The sequence below is a fragment of the Sciurus vulgaris genome (assembly GCF_902686455.1).
Source record: "Sciurus vulgaris genome assembly, chromosome: 2".
Lineage (NCBI taxonomy): Eukaryota > Metazoa > Chordata > Mammalia > Rodentia > Sciuridae > Sciurus > Sciurus vulgaris.
Genome location: NC_136462.1, coordinates 93,464,130 through 93,488,687, shown reverse-complemented (window position 1 = coordinate 93,488,687; position 24,558 = coordinate 93,464,130). Strand labels below are relative to the sequence as shown.

The 24,558-nt window shown below is 35.1% G+C and overlaps 1 protein-coding gene across 2 annotated transcripts in view; it reads right to left on the bottom strand.

The window, feature by feature from the left end:
* Positions 1–24,558, bottom strand: part of GOLM2 (golgi membrane protein 2) — a 125,911-nt gene that overhangs the window by 23,994 nt on the left and 77,359 nt on the right. For both annotated transcript variants that reach the window (XM_079127790.1, XM_079127791.1), the window contains exon 8: positions 24,364–24,534. In XM_079127790.1, coding sequence (XP_078983916.1) covers positions 24,364–24,534 — 171 coding nt within the window. The remainder of the gene's footprint in view (positions 1–24,363; positions 24,535–24,558) is intronic.

Genomic DNA, 24,558 nt, shown 5'->3' with positions numbered 1-24,558 from the left:
TTCCATGATCTACTTTCTCATACATTGAGTTTTTAGTTTAATGATTATTTTCTAAATAATCATGTTACATATACATCTATTTTGATTTCTGTCTGTTTCTTAATTTCTAAGTTATTCCCTCATTTATCTCTTTGAGAACCCTTAAAAATGCTTTAAGTCTTGGCTGGGTGTGATGGCACACACCTATAATTCCAGTGGCTCCAAAAGCTGAGGTAGGAGGATCACAAGTTCAAAGCCAGCCTTTGAACTGGCTGGGGATATGGTTCAGTAGTTAAGTGTCCCTGGGTTTAATCCCCAGTACCAAAAAACACACCAAAAATCCAAAACAAAACAAATAAAAAACCCCAAAACTCTAAGTCTTTAGCTGACTGTTACATAAAATCATTTTTATATTCCAATTACTCAAGTGCCTCTCTTATTAACTTTTTCATGTTTTTAGAATTTTGCTTTACAAATTTTCTTCTTCTCCACTCCCCCTGCTTTTTTTGTTATTGTTTTGAGCTGGGGTCTTGCTATTTTGCCCAGAATGGTCTCAGACTCATGGGCTAAAGCAATCCTCTCACCTCAGCCTCCTGAGTAGTTGGAACTACAGGACTATAGGTGCATACTACCAAGTCCAGCATAATTTACTAATTCTCATTGTGGGGTGTGTGGGGGCTATTCATGGGTTTTTCCTCTTTTTACCCTTTTTGATTGCTTGTATCACCTAATAATTTTTCAAGTTGCTTTCTCCAGTTCCTCAGTCTAGTATTAAATTTTATAATTGCATTTTAGAGCTTCCACTCTATGGTGCTACTAAGGACAGCAAAGACGGGTACAGAACCAATGATGATATTTTTTAATTAATGGTCACAAGGCTGTGTCTACAACCTTCTATTTCCACAGGCTTCAGGTTGCTAAAGGCTATATAGTCTTTGATGGTAGTCATCAACAATTTTATTTTCTGCTTCCTTTGCCAAGAAAGATGAGACAATAATTAGATCTCAGCTGTGACCAATAAGCCTGGTTCTCATTTTATTTTTTTTAAATTATTTTGCAGTACTGGGGATTGAAACCAGAGTTTCTTTTCCACTGAGTCACATCCACAGTCCTTTTTATTTTGAGGTAGGGTCTCACTAAATTGCCACAGAACTTGTGATCCTCCTGTTTCAACCTCCTGAGTCAATGGGATTACAGTTGTATACCACAGCTCCCAATTTGGGCTCTCATTTTAAGTGGTACCATTTTATTTTTGTTTTTAAGAGTCAAATTCCTGGAAACCTGCATTTTCAGATCTGGAATCCAACACATCAACAATTGTTTAGTCCCTTTGCTCATTTGGCATTTTTGTTTTCTTTCTTCTTTTTTGTTGCAGGGAAGATATTGACAATTGAACTCAGGGGTGCTCTTGCCACTGAGATCCATTCCTAGCCCTTTTATTTTATTTTGAGACAGGGTCTTGCTAAGTTGTGAGGCTTGCCTGAAACTTGTAATCCTCCTGCCTTTGCCTCCTGAGTAGATGGAATTATTGGCATGCCCCAGTGCCTTGTCCATTCTAGGCCAAGTGGTCTTCCACTGAGCTATCTACCTGGTCTTCTTCTACAGAAATGTTTACGATGTTTTAAAGCCTATCAATATTTTTAGTTTTCTATTTTGCAGTGTTGAGTCTTATACATGCTAGGCAAGGGCTCTCTACCACTGAGATATAGCCTCAACCTATATATATTGTCTAGTGTTACCTGTATGAGCAGAGTGGATATGTCAAACTCATTAAGCCTGGACCACAGGATGAAAAATGCTTTAAAAAAATTGTTAGCCATTACCAATTAAGTGAATCCTGACTGCTCTACAGAAAAGCCCCAATGAGATGTGGCTTAATTAACCAAAACTCATTACCTATTGTTTGGAGTAACTACCCTTGTGACTTTCAGTATGGGACTGATATCTGAAGCAAACTTTTCTCAGTTCTGAACATCTAAATACATATGGTATATTCCTCCTAACTGGCAAATATGTGGCCTCCCATTGGAGTCTCAGTTGTTTTGGAGAATGACTATGTATTTGAAGTATTCCCGAAACGGTATTTTGTGTTGCTATACAGACTACATTTCCCACTTTATTTATTTATTTATTTTTGTATTTTTGTAGTGTTGGGGATTGAACCCAGGGCCTTAAGCACACTAGACAGGCATTCTATCACTGAACTATATCCCTAGCCCTCTTCATTTTAAATTAAACCAATCCAACTATATCTTCCCAATATGGTAAAACACACCAAAAACATTCCAGTCATTTTGCATGATGTGGTTATACAAATTAAATTTATAAATATATGCACAACTTTATAAATATATCAATGTAAATATGATATATTAGACTATAAAACAAAAACACTAAATTTAAAATTGCCAAAAATATTGTGGTTATCATTACATAACTAAGCCATACTCTGTCTAATGGTGTGTTTTCAATAAAATATTCAACTGGTTCTAATTGCATGTCACTTTGTACTTAGATTTAAGTGCTTTTATAAGTTATAAACTTTAAACTTCTAATTTGCATTTGTTGATCTCTTGCCATATTACCTTTAGAATCTAGAAGTAGTCAGACAAAGGTCTAAACTGAGATTATATATATATATCCTGTTCCCCATGATATAAAAACAGTCAAGGAGGATAGGACAAGAGAGTTCTTTACACAATCAGAATCAGACTCTTTCTTCCCATTCCCACTTCATATTCTTCAACAAGGTGTCATTATGACAACACTATTCTGTTTTTGACATTTTCAATGTAGTATCTTCTCTCAAGATCACAGTCTCTTCATTTACCATTTCTCAGTGTCATTTCTTATTATGATAAATTTCAGTTGATGATTGCCTCTCAAGTTTGGTCTAATCTCCTACCTTTCTATACTGCTATGGGTTCCAAAGAGCTAAGCCCCTGCCTTGATCAACTCTTAAGATTTCTTCTTCTTCTTTCTTTTTATTTTTAGTTATAAATGGACACAATACCTTTATTATTTTATTTTTATATGGTGCTGAGGATCAAACCCAGTGCCTCACATGTGCTAGGCAAGAGCTTTGCCACTGAGCTGCAACACCAGCCCAATATTTTTTTTTTATATTCTCATGGTGTAGAAAGGGATCACAAACTCTAATGTTTACAGGAATCAGACAAATACATGGATGTGCTACAGAATAAGTTTATAAGAAACTAGACAAGGAACCATGTCTCATTCTAAAGGGAAGAGTCAGTTTCAGTGGACTGTGTCAAATATTCTGGTTTAACAGAATTCAGATATTAAGATGTTTATGTGAAATCTCTTGATTTTTTTTTTTTTTTTTTTTTTTTTTTTGCAGTACCGGGGATTGAACCCAGTGCCTTGTGCTTGCAAGGCAAGCACTCTACCAACTGAGCTATCTCCCCAGCCCAAATCTCTTGATTTTTAGATACCAAAAGTTATTTTGCTTTTTTTAAAAAAATCACTGTTTAGACCCCCAAAATTCATGCTACATGAACATGGCCATGGATCATCAGTTTTCTACCTCTTTAAAATATTATTTGTGTTATTTAACAAAGTTTTAGAAATATACAATTCTAGCTTAACAAAAGTACACATTTTCAAATTCAACAAAAGACTGACCATTCCTATAAATCTTAATCTCCCTAGTGAAGGAGACTTATCCTTTACCTTCTATTCCAAATATTCTCTTTTACCTATTTTGATTATACAGAAATAAAATTAAAAATTAAAATCATAGAAAAAATGTCATTAATGCTTCCAATGAAGAACAAAATGGACAAATTTTTTTTGGATCAAACCCTAGGGCCTTGCACATTCTAGGTAAGCCCTGTATCACTGAGCTATATCACAGTCCCAAGATATTTTTAAAAGACATACATAGCCATGCATGGTGGCATATGCCTCTAATCCCATCAACTCCGGAGGGTGAGGCAAGAAGATTGCAAATTCAGATCAGCTTCAGCAACTTAACAAGGCTCTAAGCAACACAGCGAGACCCTGTCTCAAAATAAAAAAATTTTAAAATGGTGGGGGAGGGGTGCTGAGGATATGGCTCAGTGGTTAAGCACCCTGGGTTCAATTCCTGGTTAAAAACAAAAAAACAAAAAAAAAAAAACATGTATCCCATTTGTTTACAATTAAAAAAAAAAAAGACATATATAAAAACATAAGGCAGGTCTGGGGATATAACTCAGTTGGTAGGGTGCTTGCCTCACATACACAAGGCCCTGGTTTCAATCCCCAGGAACATACACACACACACACACACACACACACACACACACACACACACACACAAATTAGGCATACTAACAAATGACAAAGGAAAAACTGTTGTTTATAAATGCACAATGTCTTGCCTAGAAAAAAAAAGTTCTTTTAGATGAATATGTTAGTAAAAAAGAAAAATGTCATGAATTAAGGATCTACCTAAAAACTTAAAAAGGGAATAAAGTAACAATTCACAAATAGAAAAAAATTTTAAAAGGATAAGACACACTGGAATTTAAAAAGTAGCAAAATTAGTAAAACTGGGTTTTTGAAAAGTACAAACTTCAAACTGATTAACTACAATTTCAAAAAAGATTATAAAAGTTTCAGTACTAACAATTTTAAAATGAAGAAATCTAAAATTGAAAAAGTCTCATAATAATTATGTTAGTAATAATTAGTGACCAATTAAACAATTTGATTACTAGACTAACAAAAGAAATTCAAAATGTCTAAACTGATCGAATAAGTTTAATATTAAACAACTGCTTACCATGTACATACGAGGCTGGGGGGAAAAAGAGTAAGACATCATTCCCACCCTCCTGAAGTTACTACTTTAACAGACAAGACATACATAACAGCTAATTACAGAACAGTGTGAATACTGTATACTCTAATGAAAGCCAGTTGTATGGACTGAAGTAGCATAAGAGGGATAGTATGGATAAGAGGAAGAGCTTTATCAAATAAATAATAGCAGAGCAGTGTTTTAAAATATAATTAGGAGGGGCTGCAGTTGTGACTCAGCAGTAGAGCACTTGCCTGGCGTGTGTGAGGCACTGGGTTCAATCCTTAGCACCACATATAAATAAATGACCATCTACAACTAAAAAAAATTTTTTTGAAAATATAATTAGGAGTTTGCTATAAATGGAACAAGGTTATATTAAAGAATTTCCCCTAAAACTTTCAAGAATTGAAGAGGTAGTGTGACAATTAACAAAAACAGTGATTTAGAAAACAAGGGACCCAGATAACATTGTTCTATGATTTACTTCAAGCTAATTAATCTCTGTGGATCTCATTCCCTTGACTGTAAAATGAGAGGTCCCTATTACAGTCTCAAATTTCAATGTACATGTAAATAAAGTCAAGGCAGGGCCTGAAATCATTTTGTTTTGTTTTTTAATATTTTTAGTTGGAGATGGACATAATGCCTCTATTCATTTTTTTATGTGGTACTGCAAATTGAACCCAGTGTCTCACATGTGCCAGGAAAATCCTATACCACTGAGCCACAACTCCAGCCCCCAGGGCCTGAAATCTCATTACAGAAGATAGAGATGCTACTGGTCCACTAACTTATTCTCTCAGTAGTAACAGGGAATTACATATCCCTTAGGGTTCTTTTTATATCAAAAGTTCATTTCAAATAATTCTGTTATATTGAATTTTTTGAGGCAAATAATTTTGATAGAAAAATTTAACAATGATAAAACCAAAAAAAGAAAATTATAAGGCAAAAGGGTAAAAATTATGAGGCAAAACTTTTTAAAAATAAATTTTAGTTGTAACTAAATAATATTTACCCTCTGGAAAGGAGGACTGAATAAACACAGTACATTGAAGATTTTTTGTATTCTTGCATATTAATAGGAATGACAGTAAAAATTATGGATCCATAGTTTCTTAAAGGGCCTTTAATAACATTGAACATATTTTCCTATTTAAACCTTAGAATACTTTGACATGAATCCTTCATTTTTATTTATTTTTTTTATTTTTGGCAGTCCTGGTATTGAACCTAGGACCCTATTCTCTAGTCCTTATTTTCTTAATTTTTTTTTTTTTTTTTTTTTTTTTGAGAAAGGGTTTTCCCTATGTCGCCCAGACTCGCCTGGAGCTTGTGGTCCTCCTGTGTCAGTCTCCCAAGTAGCTGGAATTACAGGTGTGCACCACCATATTCAGCCTACATAAATACCTTTTAAAGAAAAGGAATACACACTTAATATCAGCAGTCAATTTTATGCTTCATGGGAAAGCACTGGAACATAAAATTTTAAACACTTCTAAAAATGCTGGTGAGAGTAATTTGAATTAAATATTATGAAAAAAATTCTACAGAGTCACTTCTACAATTGACAAAATGGAATACCTTGACAAATCCGGGGAAAAAAGATGTACTGGCTATGTGAACAAGTAGTACAAAGTTGTAAGAAATGAGAAAAATTGAATTATGATCTATATCAAAATGATATACATCTTGAAAATAAAATGAAAAAGGTCACAGCTGAAAAATGGCAGACTAGAGGAACCCACTATATAGAAGCTATTCTCCATGACTGAATCAAAACTACAGTTCTGTGGCAGCATGATAAGGGAGAAAAGTTGTGGGAAAGAAACTCAAAGAGTTAGCACCCAGGCAAAACCCAGAAATATTGGTATGCATGTATTTATTTATTTATTTTTTAGTTGTCAATGGATCTTTATTTTATTTGTTTGTATGTGGTACTGATAATTGAACCCAGTGCCTCATGTATGCTAGGCAAGCGTTTTACCACTAAGCTACAACCCCAGTCCAAGAAATATTGGTTGTTAGAATAGAATAAAAGGAATACATTGTAGCAGTCCAAGCAAGTAGTGACTCACTGTGAGAGGCCAAGCTCCTCTCCAACAACCTGAAAGTAAGTTTCTCAGTAAGAAAAGCAGGCTCCACTGTCCAAAAAATTCACAATCTGAGTAGGAAAAATACTCAGATTCTGTGAAGTAAGCTGGAACAGGAAAGAGTCCTGATACTTAGTGAAAGTGGGATTTAGTAAAAGTGGGATTTAGTGAAAGTGGGAAAGTAGAGCCAACTTAAAAGACTGGACTTTCTAAGCAGGAAGTTAGAAATCCTTGAAGTTTTTCTTTGTGTGTGTGTGTGTGTGTGTGTGTGTGTGTGTGTGTGTGTGTGTGTGTTGCTGGGGAGTGAACCCCAGGGCCTTGTACATATGAGGCACATACTCTACCAACTGAGCTGTATCCCCAGCCCCCCCCCTTTTTTTTTTGTATTTTAAAAATTTTTGTTTCTCTTATTCTTAGTTGACTTTCTTTTTTGTGTACCCCAGACCCAACAGCAATTTATGCTTTACTTTTCACCAGACTAGTGGGCACCCAAACCATGAGTTAATCTGGGCTCAGGAGCAAGAGTGTAACATGGATTTAGGAAAACCTCTGGGTAGCAAATGGAATCAAGGCTAACAGTCCAGGTCTGCACAGTGGAGAAGAGGGAAGGACATTTTCATTTAAAACTGGTGGTCTGAACTATGTGATAAGGAGCAAGGCCCACAGAGACCAGAACTGGGTAGAACAGGACTGGGTAGAAAGCTACTACCCAAAGGACTCCACTACATCGCCCACACTCAGAAGTGTCTGGAAGAGCTACTGACTTGACTTGGGCATGTCCCATATACCTCCCCCCAGCACTTGGAGTGAGGCTTTCTGAACAAGTGTTAAGGCATAATCTAGATTGACCGATAGGTTCTCCAGATGAGAGGGCTGGCTAGGGTTGCACTCCCATCCCCAGATACACCATATTGAGTGTGAATTCTGCTTTGAAGTGGATAAACTACCCCGATACACGATGGCAGGCAAGAAGTGGGTATATCCAGACTTCCCTAACAAGTTTGGCCAGTTTGGGGGTCAGAGACAGAACCAACAAATAGTAAAATAAATGTGTCTCACAAATATTCTCATAGCTGGGGGACTCCAAAATGGAATCCCAGGGAGGCATTGTCTTCATTTTTAAAATCTCAGCAAGGAGAAAATAAAATCATTCTAGGATTGTTGTTGTATTAGCTGTTTTGTGTACAGTGTTTTATACTGTCTTTCCTCATTATTTGTTTTATTGAGATTCTAACTTTATGTATTTTTCAATTACTTGGATTTTTGCCTCTGTACCTATTTTCTTCTTTCTCATCTCTATGCCTTTCCATTCTCCTTCATCCTTCCTTCTCTCCTCATTTTCTCTTCTGTCTTCCTTTTCTCTCTGACCCTTTTTCAATACAATTTGGTATCAAGTATACTATTGTTAATGTTTAACATTTGAGCCTCATCTATATTATTTCTCATCACTTTTCTCATTGGTTAATAGAACTGTAGAGATCATTAGTAATTTTTAAATATAGGTTGTTATATGCTTTGCTATTAAGTTATAACTGTTATTGACAGTGAAACACTCTCCTCTCAAAGCAGTACAGGTAGTTAAACTTTGAATCTTGATTACAATGATGGTCCTTTTTTTTTTTTTTTTTTTTTTTTTTTTGTGGTGCTGGGGATTGAACCCAGGGCCTTGTGCATGTGAGGCACACACTCTACCAAATGAGCTATATCCCCAGCCCTGATTGGATGTTTTGATGTTAAGATATATCCCAGGTCAGGGTAGATTGTAAAGAGAAAAGCACTCAATAAAGTATTCTCACACAACAGAAAAACAAGAATCTGTGACAATACAGGAAACAGAACCTTTGAAAACATGAAGAAACAAGCTAACAGATACCTCCAAAAGTTTATACTTTCACAATAACTGAATCTGCAGATTTTTGAAGTGGATGAAATCCCAGACAGGAATTCAAAAAGTCACCCAGGACTAGTGATGCACACCTGTAATCCCAGGAACTAAGGAGGCTAAGGCAAGAGGACTACAAGTTTGAGACCAGTCTCAGCAATTTAATGAGACCCTTCTCAAAATAAAATAAAAAGGGAGTCCTCAAATGTTGGTGTACCTAACTACGTTAAACAACAACAAAAACAACAAGAACAACAAAAAACCCTCCTCAATATAAAGGGTCAGATCGGCCCCAATACAATAATATGAGGTGAATTCAGTACCTCTCTCTCACTAATAGATATGTCATTCAAATAAAACCATCAAAGATATGACAGAACTAATTCAGACTATAAAACAAATGAACTTACACTACAAAATATTTCATTCAAAGGCAGATGAACAGACTTTCTTTTCAATTATTCATAGAACTTTCTCCAAAATAGATCATAGTTTACACCATAAAGCAAGTCTTAGCAAATAGAAAAAAGTTGAAATAATTCCCTGCATTTTATCATATAATAATGGAATGGAATTATAAATCAACAAATAAAACTATAGAAACTATATACATGCAGACTGAACAATATACTTTTGAATGATGAGTGGGTCATCAAAGAAATCAGAGAAGAAATTTTAAAAGGTTCTTAAAATCAAACAAGAATAGAAATAGAACATACCAAAATCTCTGGGACATAGTGAAGGCAGTTCTAAAAGGAAAGATTGTAGCTGTGAGTGCCTACGTACCTAACCCCCCTCCCCAAATCAGAAAGATCCCAAATAAATAACTTAATGATGCATCTCAAGAACATAAACAAGGGCTGGGGTTGTAGATCAGTGAAGCTTGCCTGGCATGTGTGAGGCACCAGGTTCAATTCTCAGCACCACATATAAATAAATGAATAAACTAAAAGGTCTATCAACATCTAAAAAAATTGTCAAAAAAAAAAAGCCCATAATTACAAACCATTCTCAAAACCAGCAAAAGGAAAGAAAAAAATAAAGATCAGAGCTGAAATTAACAAAATAGATACTAAGAGAACAACAAAAAGGATCAAGAAAGAGTTTCTTTTGGTTTTTTATTTTTGTTTTTGTTTTTTGGTATTGGGTGTTGAACCCAGCGTCACTTTACCACTGAGCTACATCCCTAGCCCTATTTATCTATTTATTTATTTTTGGGTACCAGGGGCTAAACCCAGAGGTGCTTAACTTTTTTTTTTTTAATTTCTTTTTATTGTAAACAAATGGGACACATGTTGTTTCTGTTTATACATGGAGTAACAGTACACCATTTGCGTAATCATACATTTACATAGGGTAATGATGTTTGATTCATTCTGTTATTTTTTCCTTCCCCCCACCCCTCCCACCCCTTTTCCCTCTATACAGTCCCTCCTTCCTCCATTCTTGCCCCCCTCCCATCCCCCTATTAGGTGTCGTCATCCACTTATCAGTGAGATCATTCGTCCTTTTCTTTTTTGAGATTGGCTTATCTCACTTAGCATGATATTCTCCAATTTCATCCATGTGCCTGCAAATGCCATAATTTTATTATTCTTTATAGGTGCTTAACCTTTGAGCCACATTCCCCAACCCACTTTTTTTATTTTATTTAGAGACAGGGTCTTGCTGAGTTGCTGAGGCTGGCTTTGAATTCACAATCCTCCTACCTCAGCCTCCCAAGCTGCTGGGATTACAGGCAGTGGCGCACAGCTTTATTTTTTATTTTGAGACGGTACCTCACCAAATTGCTCAAGCAAGCTTCAAACTTAAAATTCTCCTGCTTCAGCCTCCCAAATTACTGGGATTACCAGCATGAGCCATCATGCCCACTTTCATTAGGGAATGTTGCAAAAACGAATATTCCAATAAATTGGAAAAATCTAGAAAAAAATGGATCAATTTCAAGCCATATATGACCTACCAAGATTAAACTAAGAAGGATATAAACAACCTAAACAGACCAATACAAGCAATGAGATTTGAAGCAGTAATAAAAAGCCACCCAGAAAAGAAAAGACCAGGACCAGACAGATTCACAGCTGAATTCTATCAGACCTTTAAAAAAGAACTAATGCTGTTGGCAAAGTGGCATGTGCCTGCAATCCCAGAGACTTGGGAGGTTGAGGCGGGAGAATTGCAAATTCAAGGACAGCCTCAGCAACTTAGTAAGATATTACTAAAAAGTAAAAAAATAATAAGGGCTGGAGATGTAACTCAGTGATAGAACACTCTGGGTTCAATCCCTAATTAAAAACAACAACAAAAAACAACAACACTTATACCAATGTTCCATAAATTATTTCAGGAAATATGGAGGAACACTTCCAAATTTATTCTATGAAGCCAGTATAACCCTGATAACAAAATCAGAAAAGGACACTTTAAGGAAAGGAAACTAGAGGCCAACATCCTTGATAAACATAGATGTAAAAATGCTTGGGGCTGGGGATGTAGCTCAGTTGGTAGAGTGCCTGCCTCACAAGCACAAGGCCCTGGATTCAATCCCCAGCACCACAAAAACAAAAACAAAAACAAAAAAAATGCTTAATAAGATACTACCAAATTGTATGCAATACCACATTAAAAACACTGTATAACAAGGAGCAATGGCACATACCTGTAATCCCAGCATGTTGGGAAGCTGAAACAGGAGGATCACAAGTTTGACACTAACCTCAGTAATTAGCAAGGCTCTAAGCAACTTAGAACCTGTCTCAAAACAAAACAAAACAACACAGGCAGGTGGTGGCTAAGGATGTAGTTCAGTGGTAAAGTGTCCCTGGGTTCAATCCCCCGTACAAAAAAAGAAGACTGTACATCATGATAAATTCAGTTTGTTCCAGGGATGCAAGGATGGCTCTACATATCCAAATCAATTAATCCAATATACCACCTTAAATAGAATCTAGGACAAAAATCACATAATCTTCTCAATAAATAAAGAAGCCTTCAACAAAATTCAATAATTCATGATAAAAATCTCTGAAGAAAATAAGGATAGTATGAACTTACTTTAACATCATAAAAACTACAGATGATAAACCCATAGCCAACATCATACTCAATTGTCCCCGTATGCAGATGATATGATCCCATACTTAGCAAATCCTAAAATCTCCACCAGAAGATTTCTAGAGTTGATAAATTCAGCAAAGTAGCAAGATACAAAATCAACATACACATATCAATAGCCTTTTATTTATTTTTTTTTTTGCAGTACTGAGGATTGAACCCAGGAACACTCTATTATTGAGTCACACCCCCACCCCCAGAATTAATATCAAAAGTTAACTATAGCTTCAATGTAATTCCATCAAAATACCAATGATGTTCTTCTCAGAACTAGAATTAGAATAAAGTTATACTCCATGTATGTATGATGTCAAAATACACTCGACTGTCATGTGTATCTAAAAATAATTTAAAAAATAAGGGGAAAAAAAGCAATCCTAAAATTTCAATGGAAGAACCAAATACCTAAAGCAATTCTGAGCAAAGTATAAAGCTGGAGGTATAACAATATCCAGCTTTAAATTATACTACAAAGCCATATTAACAAAACAGCTTGGTTTTGACATAAAAATAGACAAATAGACTAATATAACAGAAAACATAGAGCAAACCCACATACATATAGTCATCTGATTCTTAACAAAGGTGCCAAAAATTTTTGTTGAAAAAGACAGCTTCTTTAACAAATGGTGCTGGGAAAACGAGACATCCATACTTAAAAGATTAAAAACAGATCCCTATTTTCACCCTACACAAAAGTCAACTCAAAATGGATCGAAGGCCTTGAAATCAGACCAGGAACTATGCAACTCCTAGAAGACAATGTAGAGTCAACAACTCCAACATATCGTTGTAGGCAATTTTCTCAGCAGAATTCCTTTAGCTCAGGAAACAATACCAAGAATCAATAATGAGAAGACATAAACTAAAAAGCTTCTATACAGCAAAGGAAACAATAGCATTAAGAGAGAACACACAGAATGGGAGAAAATCTCACAGAATGGGAGAAAACCTTTTCCATAAGAATTAATCTCTTCCATAAAGAATTAATATCTAGAATAAAGAACTCAAAAAATTATCACCAAACCCCCAACTAACCCATTCAATAAGTGGGCTAATGAACAAACACACAGTACAAATGGCCAAAAATTACATGAAAAAATGTTCAACATTTATAGCCATCAGAGAAATGCAAATCAAAACTACACTGAGATTTCATCTCATTCCAATTAGAATGGCCATTATCAAGAATACGAAGAATAATAAATGTTGTGAGAATATGGCAAGGAGAGGAATCATACCCTGTTGGTGGAAGTGTAAATTATTATAGCCACTATGGAAATCACAATGGAGGTTCCTCAAAAGACTAGGAATGGAACTACCATATGATCCAAAAATGCCACTCAACATAACAGCAGTGCAATTCACAATAGTCAAGTTATGAAACTAGTCTAGGTATCTGTCAACAATTGAGTGGCTAAAGAAAAATGTAGCATATCTACACACATTAGAGTTTGATTCAGCTATAAAGAAGAATAAAATTTTGTCATTTGCAGGATAATGGATAGAACTGAAGAACATCATGTTAAGCAAAATAAGCCAGGTTCAGAAAGTTAAGGGTTAAATGTTTTCCCTCATATGTGGAAGCTAGAAAGAAAAAAAAAAGAAAAAGAAAAAAAAAAAAAAAAAGGTGAAAGACTCATGACAACAGAAGGGAGACCAGCAGGGTAAAGAAATCAGGCAGAAGGCAGAGAAGAGGGGAGACACTGGGGAATGAAATTGATCAAAGTATGTTATGTACATGTGCAAATATGACACAATGAAACCCACTATTCTGCATAATTGTTATGCACCAATATAAAAATCTAGATAAATAAGGACTGGGAAGTAGCTCAGTGGCAAAGTGCTTGCCTTGCATACATGAAGCTCTGGGTTCCATCCCCAGTTCCAAAAAAGAAAATCCCAAAGGGAGAGGGGGTGGCAGGGGGAAGAGAAGAATGAAAGAACTGTGGATGGTGTAGAGGAAAATGGGGTGGGAGGGGGTGGGGGACAGAAAGATAGTAGTATGAAACAGACAGTACTACCCTATGTATATGTATGATTACATGAATGGTATGACTCTACATTGTGTACAACCATAGAAATGAAAAGTTGTACGCCATTTGTGTACAATGGATCAAAATGTAGTCTATAAATATAAAAAGTTTAATAAAAAAATTTTTTTAAAAACCACACATTCAAAGCTAAAAAAAAGAAAAAAATCTAGGGCTGGAGTTGTAGCTCCATGGTAAATAAAGTGCTTGCCTAGCACATGTGGGGCACTGGGTTCGAACCTCAGCACCACATAAAAATAAATAAATAAAACAAAGGTATTGTGTCCATCTACAACTAAAAAATATATATTAAAAAAGAGAAGAAAATCTAGATAAATAAAATATAATATCAAATTCAGTTTAACATAGGCAAATCAATAAATGTAATTCACCACATCAAAAGAATTAAGGACAAAACTCACAGTCATCTCAATAGATGCAGAGAAAGTCTTTGAAAAATTCAGCACCCATTTATAAAAACACTAAAGAAACTAGGGACAGAAGGAACTTACATCAACATCATAAAGGCTGTATACCACAAACCCAAAACCAACATCATAATGAATGATTTAAAAGCCAATCCTTTTAAAATCTGGAACAAGACAAGGTTGTACACTCTCACCAATCCTATTCAATAGAATACTAGAAATTCCAGCCAGAGCAATTAGGCAAGAGAAGGAAATAAAAGGGATAAAAGTAGTAAAGAAGTCAAACTATCACTGTTTGCAAATGATATGATTCTATAATAAAAAGATCCAAAAAGCTTCACCAGAAGACTGCTAGAACTAACAAATTCAGCACAGTAGCAAGATATGAAATTAGCACACAAAATTAATAGCATTCCTACACACCAAAAATGAATCTGTTGAGAAAGAAATCAGGAAACCAATCCCATTCACAATAGCCTCAACAAAAACAAACACAAAAACAAAAACTTAGGAATAAATCTGACCAAGGAGGTGAAAGACCTCAACAATGAAAACTATATAACATTGAGAAAGAAAGTGAAGACATGAGATGGAAAGACCTCCCATGTTCATGGATAAGGTAGAATATTATTAAAATGGCCATCTTACCAAAAGCAATAAACAGATTCAATGTAACCCCCATCAAATAACATGCTTCATAGAACCAGAAAATAGTCCTAAAATTTATATGGAAGAACAAAAGACCCATAATAGCAAACGCAATTCTTAGCCAAAAAATCTACTGGAGGCATCACAATACCTGACTTCACGTTATACTACAGAGATATAGGAACAAAAACTTCAGGGCACTAGCATAAAAACAGACACATAGACCAAAGGAACAAAATAGAAGACACAGAGATAACCCCACACAGATACAGTCATCTGATCCTTGACAAAGGTGCCAAAAACAAGTCAGACAAAAGATAGCCTTTTGAATAAATAATGCTGGGAAAACTAGTTATTCACATGTAGAAGAATAAGATTAGATCCTTATCTCTCACCCTTCATAAAAGTCATTTCAAAATGGATCAAAAACCTAGGAACAGACCAGAAACTGTACAACTACTAGAAGAAAATGCAGCACACAGGCATAGGCAATCACTTTCTCAAGAAGACCCCTAAAGCTTGGAAAAGAATACCAAGGATTAATAAATGGAATGGTATCAAACTAAAAATCTTCTGCACAGCAAAACAATTAAGAATCTACACAATGGGAGGAAAATCTTTGCTAGCTAATCTTCTGACAGAGGATTAATATCTAAAATATTTTTAAAAAACTGAAAAAAATTATCACCAAAAAGACAAACAACCCAATTAATAAGTGGACAAATGACCTAAATAGAACTTTTCAAAAGAAGAAACACAAATGGCCAACAAATATATGAAAAATGTTCAACATCTTTAGCAATTAGGAAAATGCAAATCAAAACTACACTGAGATTTCATATTATTCCAGCAAGAATGCTAGTCATCAAGAATACAAATAATAATAAATAATGGAGAATGTAGGGGGAAAAAAGAACATTTCTGCACTGTTAATGTGACTGTAATTAGAACAATCACTCTGGAAATCAGTATGGAGGTTCTTCAAAAGACTACCAATGGAATCACCATATGACTCAGCTACATCACACCTTGGTATTTATTCTCCAGAATTAAAGTCAGCATACTATAGTGATATATGCCTACCCATGATTATAACAGCACAATTTCCAATAGCCAAACCAGCCTAGGTGTCCATCTTTTTTTTTTTGCAGTGCTGGGGATTGAACCCAGGGCCTTGTGCTTGCGAGGCAAGCACTCTACCAACTGAGCTATCTCCCCAGCCTCTTAGGTGTCCATCTTTAATGAAAGAAATTATGTCATTTGCAGGAAAATGTATGAAACTAGAGAATATTATTTTAAATGAAATAAGGCAAACTCAGAAAGGTAAGGATCATATGTTTTCTCTCATATATGGAAACTACAGAGGAAAAAGGAAACGAAAGTGGGGAGCAGGGGGTCTTGTGAAAATAGAAGAGAGACCAGTGGTGTTGAGGAAAGGGATCAGGCTCAGCAACTTAGTGAGGCCCTAAGCAATTTATCAAGACCCTATCTCAAAATTAAAAAATAAATAAATAACAGGCTGGGGATGTGGCCCAGTGGTTGAATGCCCCTGGGTTCAATCCCTGATACAAAAACAAAAAACCCACATGCTGATGATAAAAACAAAAATTGTCAAAAAATATATACTCTGGAGGTAGGTTAAAAACTTATAATAAAATAACTTAATTTTTGTAAAATAAACCAGAAGTAATAGCCCTAAAGGGAAAATAACAAATTAATGAGAATCCTGAAACAAAACAGCATTAGTATAGAAAGAAGTTAATTTAGATCAGTATAAATTCATGGCAAGTTAAATAATCAATTAGAAAAAACCATCAAAGAAAATTATACAAGATATTTATGCCTGTGAAAGAAATACTATCAGATGAATCAATGTTTTTTCTTTTATAATTTTTAATACCTTTATTTTATTTATTTTTATGTGGTGCTGAGGATCAAACCCAGTGTTTCACACATGCTAGGCAAGTGCTCTGCCACTGAGCTACAACCACAACCCAAGAGTGATATGTTTGACTACCAACAAATATAAAGCTTTTGCATCAACGTACAAGATAGATATACAAAAATCAGTCTAATTCTTGTGTGCAAATAATGTATAACATAAAAAGAAATTATAAAAACAATTTGATTTATAATAACATCAAAAGAATAAAATGGGGGCTGGGGTTGTGGCTCAGTGGTAAAGCACTTGCCTGGTATGTGTGATGCCCTGGATTTGGTCCTCAGTACACATATAAATAAATAAATAAAATAAAGGTCCATCAACAACTAAAAAATATATATAGTTTAAAAAAGGATAATATGTTTAGGAATAAATTTAATCAAGTCAATCCAAGAATCATACTCTGAAAACTATAAAATATTGCTGAAAGAAATTAAAGATAACCTAGTCAGGTAGGATGATGAACAACTATAATACCAGAGACTAGGGGGTCTGAGGCAGGAAGATCACAAGCTTCAGCAACTTAAAGAGACTCTGAGCAACTTGGCAAGACCCTGTCTCAAAATAAAAACTAAAAAGGATGGGTTCCACAGTACCACCCAAAAGAAACAAACCTGAAAAAAATAATAAAAAGAAATTAAAGATAGCCTAAATATGCCAGGTGTGGTGGCTGGCTTTGAACTTGTAATCCTGCCTCAGCCTCCTAAGTTGCTGGCATTACAAGCATGCACCACCCTGGCTCTTGTGGTCAATTAATTTTTTAAAAAACTGTGCAATGGGGAAAGAAGACTCTTCTAAATAAATGGTGCTAGAAAAAATGGCTATTCACATATAAAATGAAGTTACTCTTTCCTACCATATACAAAAATTAATTTAAAATGGGTCAAAGATCTAACTATAAAGAGCTAAACCTCTAAAATTCTTAGAAGAAAGAAAACAAAGGGGTAAATCTTCATATCTGTGATTTTGTTAGAAGTCTCTTAGATATGATATCCTAGCCATGAGCAACGAAAGAAAAAACAGATTAATTAAATGATACTTCATCAAAATTAAAAACTTTTGTGCATCAAAGGCCACTATCAAGAAAGTGAAAAGACGACTCATAAAATAGACAAATATATTTGTGAACCATGTATACAATGAAGGTTTAATATCCACAGTATATAAAGAATTCTTACAGCTCAACAATAAAGACAAACAATCCATTTTATTTTATTTTTTTGGTACCAGAGATTGAACTCAAGGGTAGTGAACCACTAAGCCACATTCCCCAGCGCTTTATATTTTTTATTCTGAGACAGTCTCTTGAGCCACTGGGATTACAGGCCTACACCATAATGCTCAGCTAAACAATACAATTTTAAAAAAGGGCAAATGGTAGCAGACATTTCTCCAAAGAGGATAAACAAATGGCCAAGAAGTACATGAAAAGATGTTCACCATCATTAGTCATTATGGCTATGTAAATCAAAACCACAATGAGCCTGCCCAGGATGCTCTACGCCCTGGGTTAAGTCCCCAGCACCGCAAAATAAGCAAACAAACAAAAAACAAAACAAAACAAAACAATGAATAACCACTTCACATCTACTAGGATGGCAACAGAAAGAGAGGAAAGCAGGAACAGGGAGAGAAGAAGGAAAGAGGGAAGGAGAGGGAAAAGAAAATATTAAGTGTTGATGAGGTGGAGAAATTGTAACTCCTGTATATTGCTGGTGGGAATGTGAAATTGTACAGCTATTATAGAAGAGTTTGGCAATTCCTCAAAAAGCTAAACTCAGAATTACCATATGACTCAGTAATTCTACATCTAGGTATATACCCAAAAGCATTAAAAACAGGAATCAATAAAAACTTGTATGGGTATCTTCATAGCAGTGCTACTCTTTTTTTTAACTGAAGGCTTTTCTTTTATTACATCTAAAGAGCTCTTCATAAACTGGTAACATTCAATAGGTAAATGATTGTTTTTTTTAAAGATGTGAATGGACACAACCTCTTTCATTCATTCATTCATTCATTCATTCATTTAATGTGGTGCACAGGATCAAACCAGTGCCTCACACGTGCTATGCATACTAGGTGTAATAGGCAAGTGCTCTACCTCTGAGCCACAACCCCAGCCCCAGGTAAATAATTTTTTTTTCCCCAATGCATGTAATAAATATTTTCACATTTATACAAATGGACATTGGTTTATTACACATCTTTAAAAGCCATTTTACTGGTTTGGCATGCAGTATGGAAATTCTAAAAGAAAGTTTTAAGGCAACGAATCACAGATTTAAGTTCACGGAATTTATGGTGACTTTTATATCTGTTTATATACATTTTCCCCTTTGTTAATTAACCAACAGCAGCACACTCTAGGACCACCAGCCAGTATCCCTCCATCTTTCTGAAATCTAAGCTTTGTGTTTAATTAAAAACCAGGATTTAACATGTACTAATAGAAAGAAATTCTTACTAAAATAAATGCATATATGCTTTAAAAAGTCCTGAAGATCCTGAAAGTTTTATGTACTTGAAATTGTTTTAGAAACAATGCTCTTTCCACATTTATTAATTTACAACTGGGGTATATTTTCAATTTCACACATTCATTTCAAAGGAAAATCAGCCAAGAAAAGACATCTTTCAGCAGCATAAGTGAATCTTTCTTAAGTCAGTGATGATATAGAATTCTGATAGTCTAAATCAATAATAGAAAAAATTTAATGCTCAAAACAGTTAATCAAGTGTGGCATGGTTAAGTATCAGACTTTTTAAAAGAGATGTGTCCAACAATGCCCACGCAGTAATTAAAAGCCACTTTAACCCTGCCAAACAGATGTGTGCATCACACATTTCCACATGCACACACATACAGCACTGCACAGAAGCAAGTATATGTGTACACCATCAAAAAAGTGATACTTTTAATAGCGGGAGAGTAGAAAAAATCCAAATGTCCATCAACAGATTAATGGATAAACAAATGTATGCATACAAGGGAATATTATCCAGTTATAAAAAAAGGAATAAAGCACTGACACATGCTAAACAATCATGGTTGCATTTTAAAGACATTAAGCTAAATCAATGAAGCCAGACACTAAAGGTCACCTATTTTATGATTATGTTTATATAAACAATCCACAATACATGAATCCACAGAGACAGAAAGCATGTTAATGGCTGCCAGGGACTGTGGGCATGAGAGACCAGGGAGTGACTATTTAATGAGTATGACTTTTCTTTTGGGGTGATAAAAATGTTTTGGAACTAGATAATGATGATGATTGACAATACTGCAAATGCATCGCATGCCACTGAAATGTATTTGGTAAATTTTATTATCACAACAAAAATTATTTTAAATTAAAAACCAAAACAAAACAAAAAAACACTGGCCAGGAGTGACAATACACAACTGTAATCCTAGCTGCTGGGGAGGCTGAAGCAGGAGGATCAAAAGTTCAAGGTCATTATGGACAGTGGGGGATGACCATGTCTCAAAAAGACTGGGAATGTAGCCACCATGTCTCAAAAAGACTGGGAATGTAGCCAAGTGATAGAATGCTTGCTAACATACAAGAGGCCCTAGGTTCCATCCCCAATATTGGAAAAACAAAATAAAACAAAACCCTTTTACATGGTAAAGCATAAAAATAAGTCTTGTGTCAGGAAGTCAACAGACGAAAAAGAAAACTGTTTTTAAAGTAACATATAAAAGATTAGTATCTTATTTAAAAAGATTTTATACAAATATATAGTACTAACCTACAAAATTCTTAAGCCAAGTGGTCAAACCTGATATACACATTATATACGAGGAAATAATTCCAAGAAGACTCCTCACATAAAAATACATGTCAGGCTCGGGTTGTAGAACACTGGCCTGGCACGTGTGAGGCACTGAATTTGATCCTCAGGACCACATAGAAATAAACAAAATAAAGGTACTGTATCCATCTACAACTAAAAAAAATTTTTTTTAATTGAAAAAAAAAAAATGCCAATTGGGGTTGTAGCACATGTGAGGTCCTGGGTTCAAACCTCAGCAACAAAAACAAACAAAAGAAAACAAAAACATGCCAAATAGGTCTGAAGACTCAAGTCTGTAATCCCACTTACTACTCAGGAGGCTGAGGTGGGAGAATCACTTAAGTCCAGGACTTCGAAGTCAGTCTAGGCAACAAAGCAAGATGCTATCTCAAAATGAACAAAAAAGACAAACAAAAATCCCTCTAAAACTAAAATAAAATGAAATAATCAAATAAGCAGGCTACACCAGGAAGGATATGCCTACTAAAATATCATTAAGAAAATCATGGGGCTCAGTGGTAGAACACTTGCCTAGCACGAATGAGGCACTGGGTTCAATACTCAACACTACATAAAAACAAAAAAATAAAATAAAGATAGCATGCAACTACAACTATCTACTCCCCCCACCTATATATATGTATATAAAGAAAATTATTATATTCTGTTTTTTTTTTTTCCCCCAACAGTGTCTCACCATGTTGCCCAGGTTGTCCTGGAGCTCCTATACTCTAGAGATCCTCTGTCAGTCTCATTAGTACCTATAGATGTATGCCACATCTGGATTCATTATATTCTAAATACCTTGTAAAAGAGATTTAAAAAGTCAATGTGGTCAGGATAGACCACAGGAAACAGATAGGTATCTCCAGTGACACTATAACATGTTCTAAAAAATAATCTGATAGGGGCTGGGGTTGTAGCTCAGTGGTAGAGTGCTTGCCAAGAAGGTGTGAGGCACTGGGTTCAATTCTCAGTACTGCATATAAATAAATAAAATAAAGGTCCATCAACTACTGAAAAAATTTTTTTTAAATAATAATAATCTGATAATATGTAAAAGGAGCTATAAGCTTGTTAAGTGCTTTGATCCAGTAATTTCATTCTTAGGATTATACTTTTTAAAAATATTTTTATTAGTTGTTGATAAGCCTTTATTTAATTAATTTATTTATATGTAGTGCTGAGAATCAAACCTAGTGCCTCACACAAGCTAGGCAAGTGCTCTACCACTGAGCCACAACCCCAGTCCAGGAGTGTACTTTTTTTTTTTTTTTTGCGGTGCTGGGGATTGAACCCAGGGCCTTGTGCTTATGAGGCAAGCACGCTACCAACTGAGCTATATCCCCAGCCCCCAAGGAGTGTACTTTTAAAGGTATACCCAAAATATACCTAGAAACAGAAAATAATTTTTAAAAAAGTCACAAAATGAGAAAGCTAAAATGAGAAAACACAAAGAAATCTAAATAATCAGCAAGAGAGTAATAATCAGTAAAAGTAGAGACCAGTATAACCTCTTCTAGCTTCTGAGGAGGCCGAGGCAGGAGGATTCCAAGTTGAAGGCCAGCTTCAATAACTTAGCAAGACCCTGTCTCAAAATTAAAAAACAAAAAGGGCTGGGGATATAGCTCAGTGTTAAAGTGTCCCTGGGTGCTACCAAAAAAAAAAAAAAAGAAACAGAGAGTAGAACTAAATGAACTATTATTATGAACTATTATCATTCCTTAAATAGAACTGAATAAATGTAAATATATATGTGTGCGCACGCATAAGCTGCATGCTTGTAATCATAGCTATTAGGCTGAGGCAAGAGGAACACAAGTTCAAGGACAGCTTCTCAAAATAAAGTAAAATGGGTAGGGATAGAGCTCTGTAGTAGAGAACTTGGCTAGCACACTGGAGGCCCTGCATTCAACCCCAGTGCACACATGATGACAAATATGTAACTACTTGATAAAAAGCATATAAGAAACAATTTCAATTAAAGTAAATAAAAAATAGTATGTGCATTGATTATGCTTCATGGAAAAGAATTTGGGGTTAAAAGTTTAAAAGTCAATAGGTTTTGCCAGGCACGATGGTGCACACGTTCAATCCCAGCAGTTTGGAAGGTTGAGGCAGGAGAACACACGCTGGAGGAACAGCAAGGGCAACTTAGTGAGACCCTCTCTCAAAATATAAAAATAATAACTGGGTTAGGAATGTGGCTCATTGATAGAGTGCCCCTGAGTTCAATTTCCAGTATCTCTCTCTCTCTCTCTCTCTCTCTCTCTCACACACACACACACACACACACACACACACATACACACCAAGTAAGTCAATGTATGCAAACTATATATTCATATATATATATATATATATGTAGAAACATGAATACCTGTTAAAGAGACCAACAAAAATATCTTGAATAAATTCAAAAATAGTAACACTGTCCAGTTTTCAACCTATGTACAAATAACTGCCTATATGTTACTCTGAAAAGTAGGGGCTGGGGTTGTGGCTCAGTGGTACAGCACTTGCCTAGCATGTGTGAGGCACTTGGGTTCGATTCTCAAAACCACATACAGATAAATAAATAAAGGCCCTTCAACGGCTAAAAAAAAAATGAGGAAAAACAAAACAACAAACAAAAAAACAGCAGGGCACAGTGACTTGGGAGGCTGAGGCAGGAGGATCTCCAATTCAAAGCCAGCCTCAGAAAAAGTGAGGTACTATACAACTCTGAGATCCTGCTTCTAAATAAAATATAAAATAGGGCTGGGGATGTGGCTCAGTGGTCGAGTGCCCCTGAGTTCAATTCCTGGTACCCCAAAAAACAAACAAACAAATAAAAAAACCAAAAGACTAGACCTTTTAGATATTCCATCTTTTTGGAACTGAAGGTAGAAAGAAGACAGGAAAAGTAGGAATGAAAAGCACAGTTTAAGGGAGCTGACCTAAAGCCATACCCTCTTGCTTCAAATTTTCTCTGCTACCATAAGTTTTTCTTATATTTCCTGAGAATCCGCCAAACACAGAGTTATATAGATTAACAGGGATTGTCCATTTATCAAAATCAATACCTCTGAAACAATTAAGCAGTCATATTTTACTACACAGTGCTATGAATTTGCTCAATCTGTTTCACATCTCTCCTAACACCTAAATGAAGCAAACTGCAATTGGAAGGAGAGGAGGAAGTAGTATTGACCTTCCACTATGGCAATTCTTCACAAGCTGTATGTTTCCCCTAGAATGTTCCATTTCTCAAAACTGTTTACCCTCCCTCTTAAAGTTTCTGTTCATTAACCTAACAAAGTATATCTTTTCTCATTTCTCTAAATAAGCTTAAATTCTTAAGAATAGTATTTTTAAAAAAATCAACTCACCTGAAATTTATTATTTAACAGTAAATATGAACAGCTTTAAAAACTTTCTTTGAGTTTCTATCTATTTAAACCCTGCTTTTCAACAAAAAAACCCTGCTTTTCTTTTAAATTTTAACACTATTATGTTTTATGTACATGTAACTTCACTACACAATCATTAGAGTATAATAATGTAGACCTTGATATAGTCTTGTAAACAAACATTATATTCAAAGAAGTCTTTTTAACATAGTATTATTCATCAATTGATTCTTACTTTGCTTCAATTTGTGGAAATCATTGACTCTATCCTTAGTGGCCTGCTTTAATGTATCTGTTTGAATTTTGTGTTCACTCTCCAAGTTTGAGCCTGGAATTAAACGCTGAAGAGGGTTGGAGGGGTTCTGTTTTGAAGTACCAGGGTTTCCATTGTGGTTTACACGGGAACCTATGGGATAAAAACATCAAATTA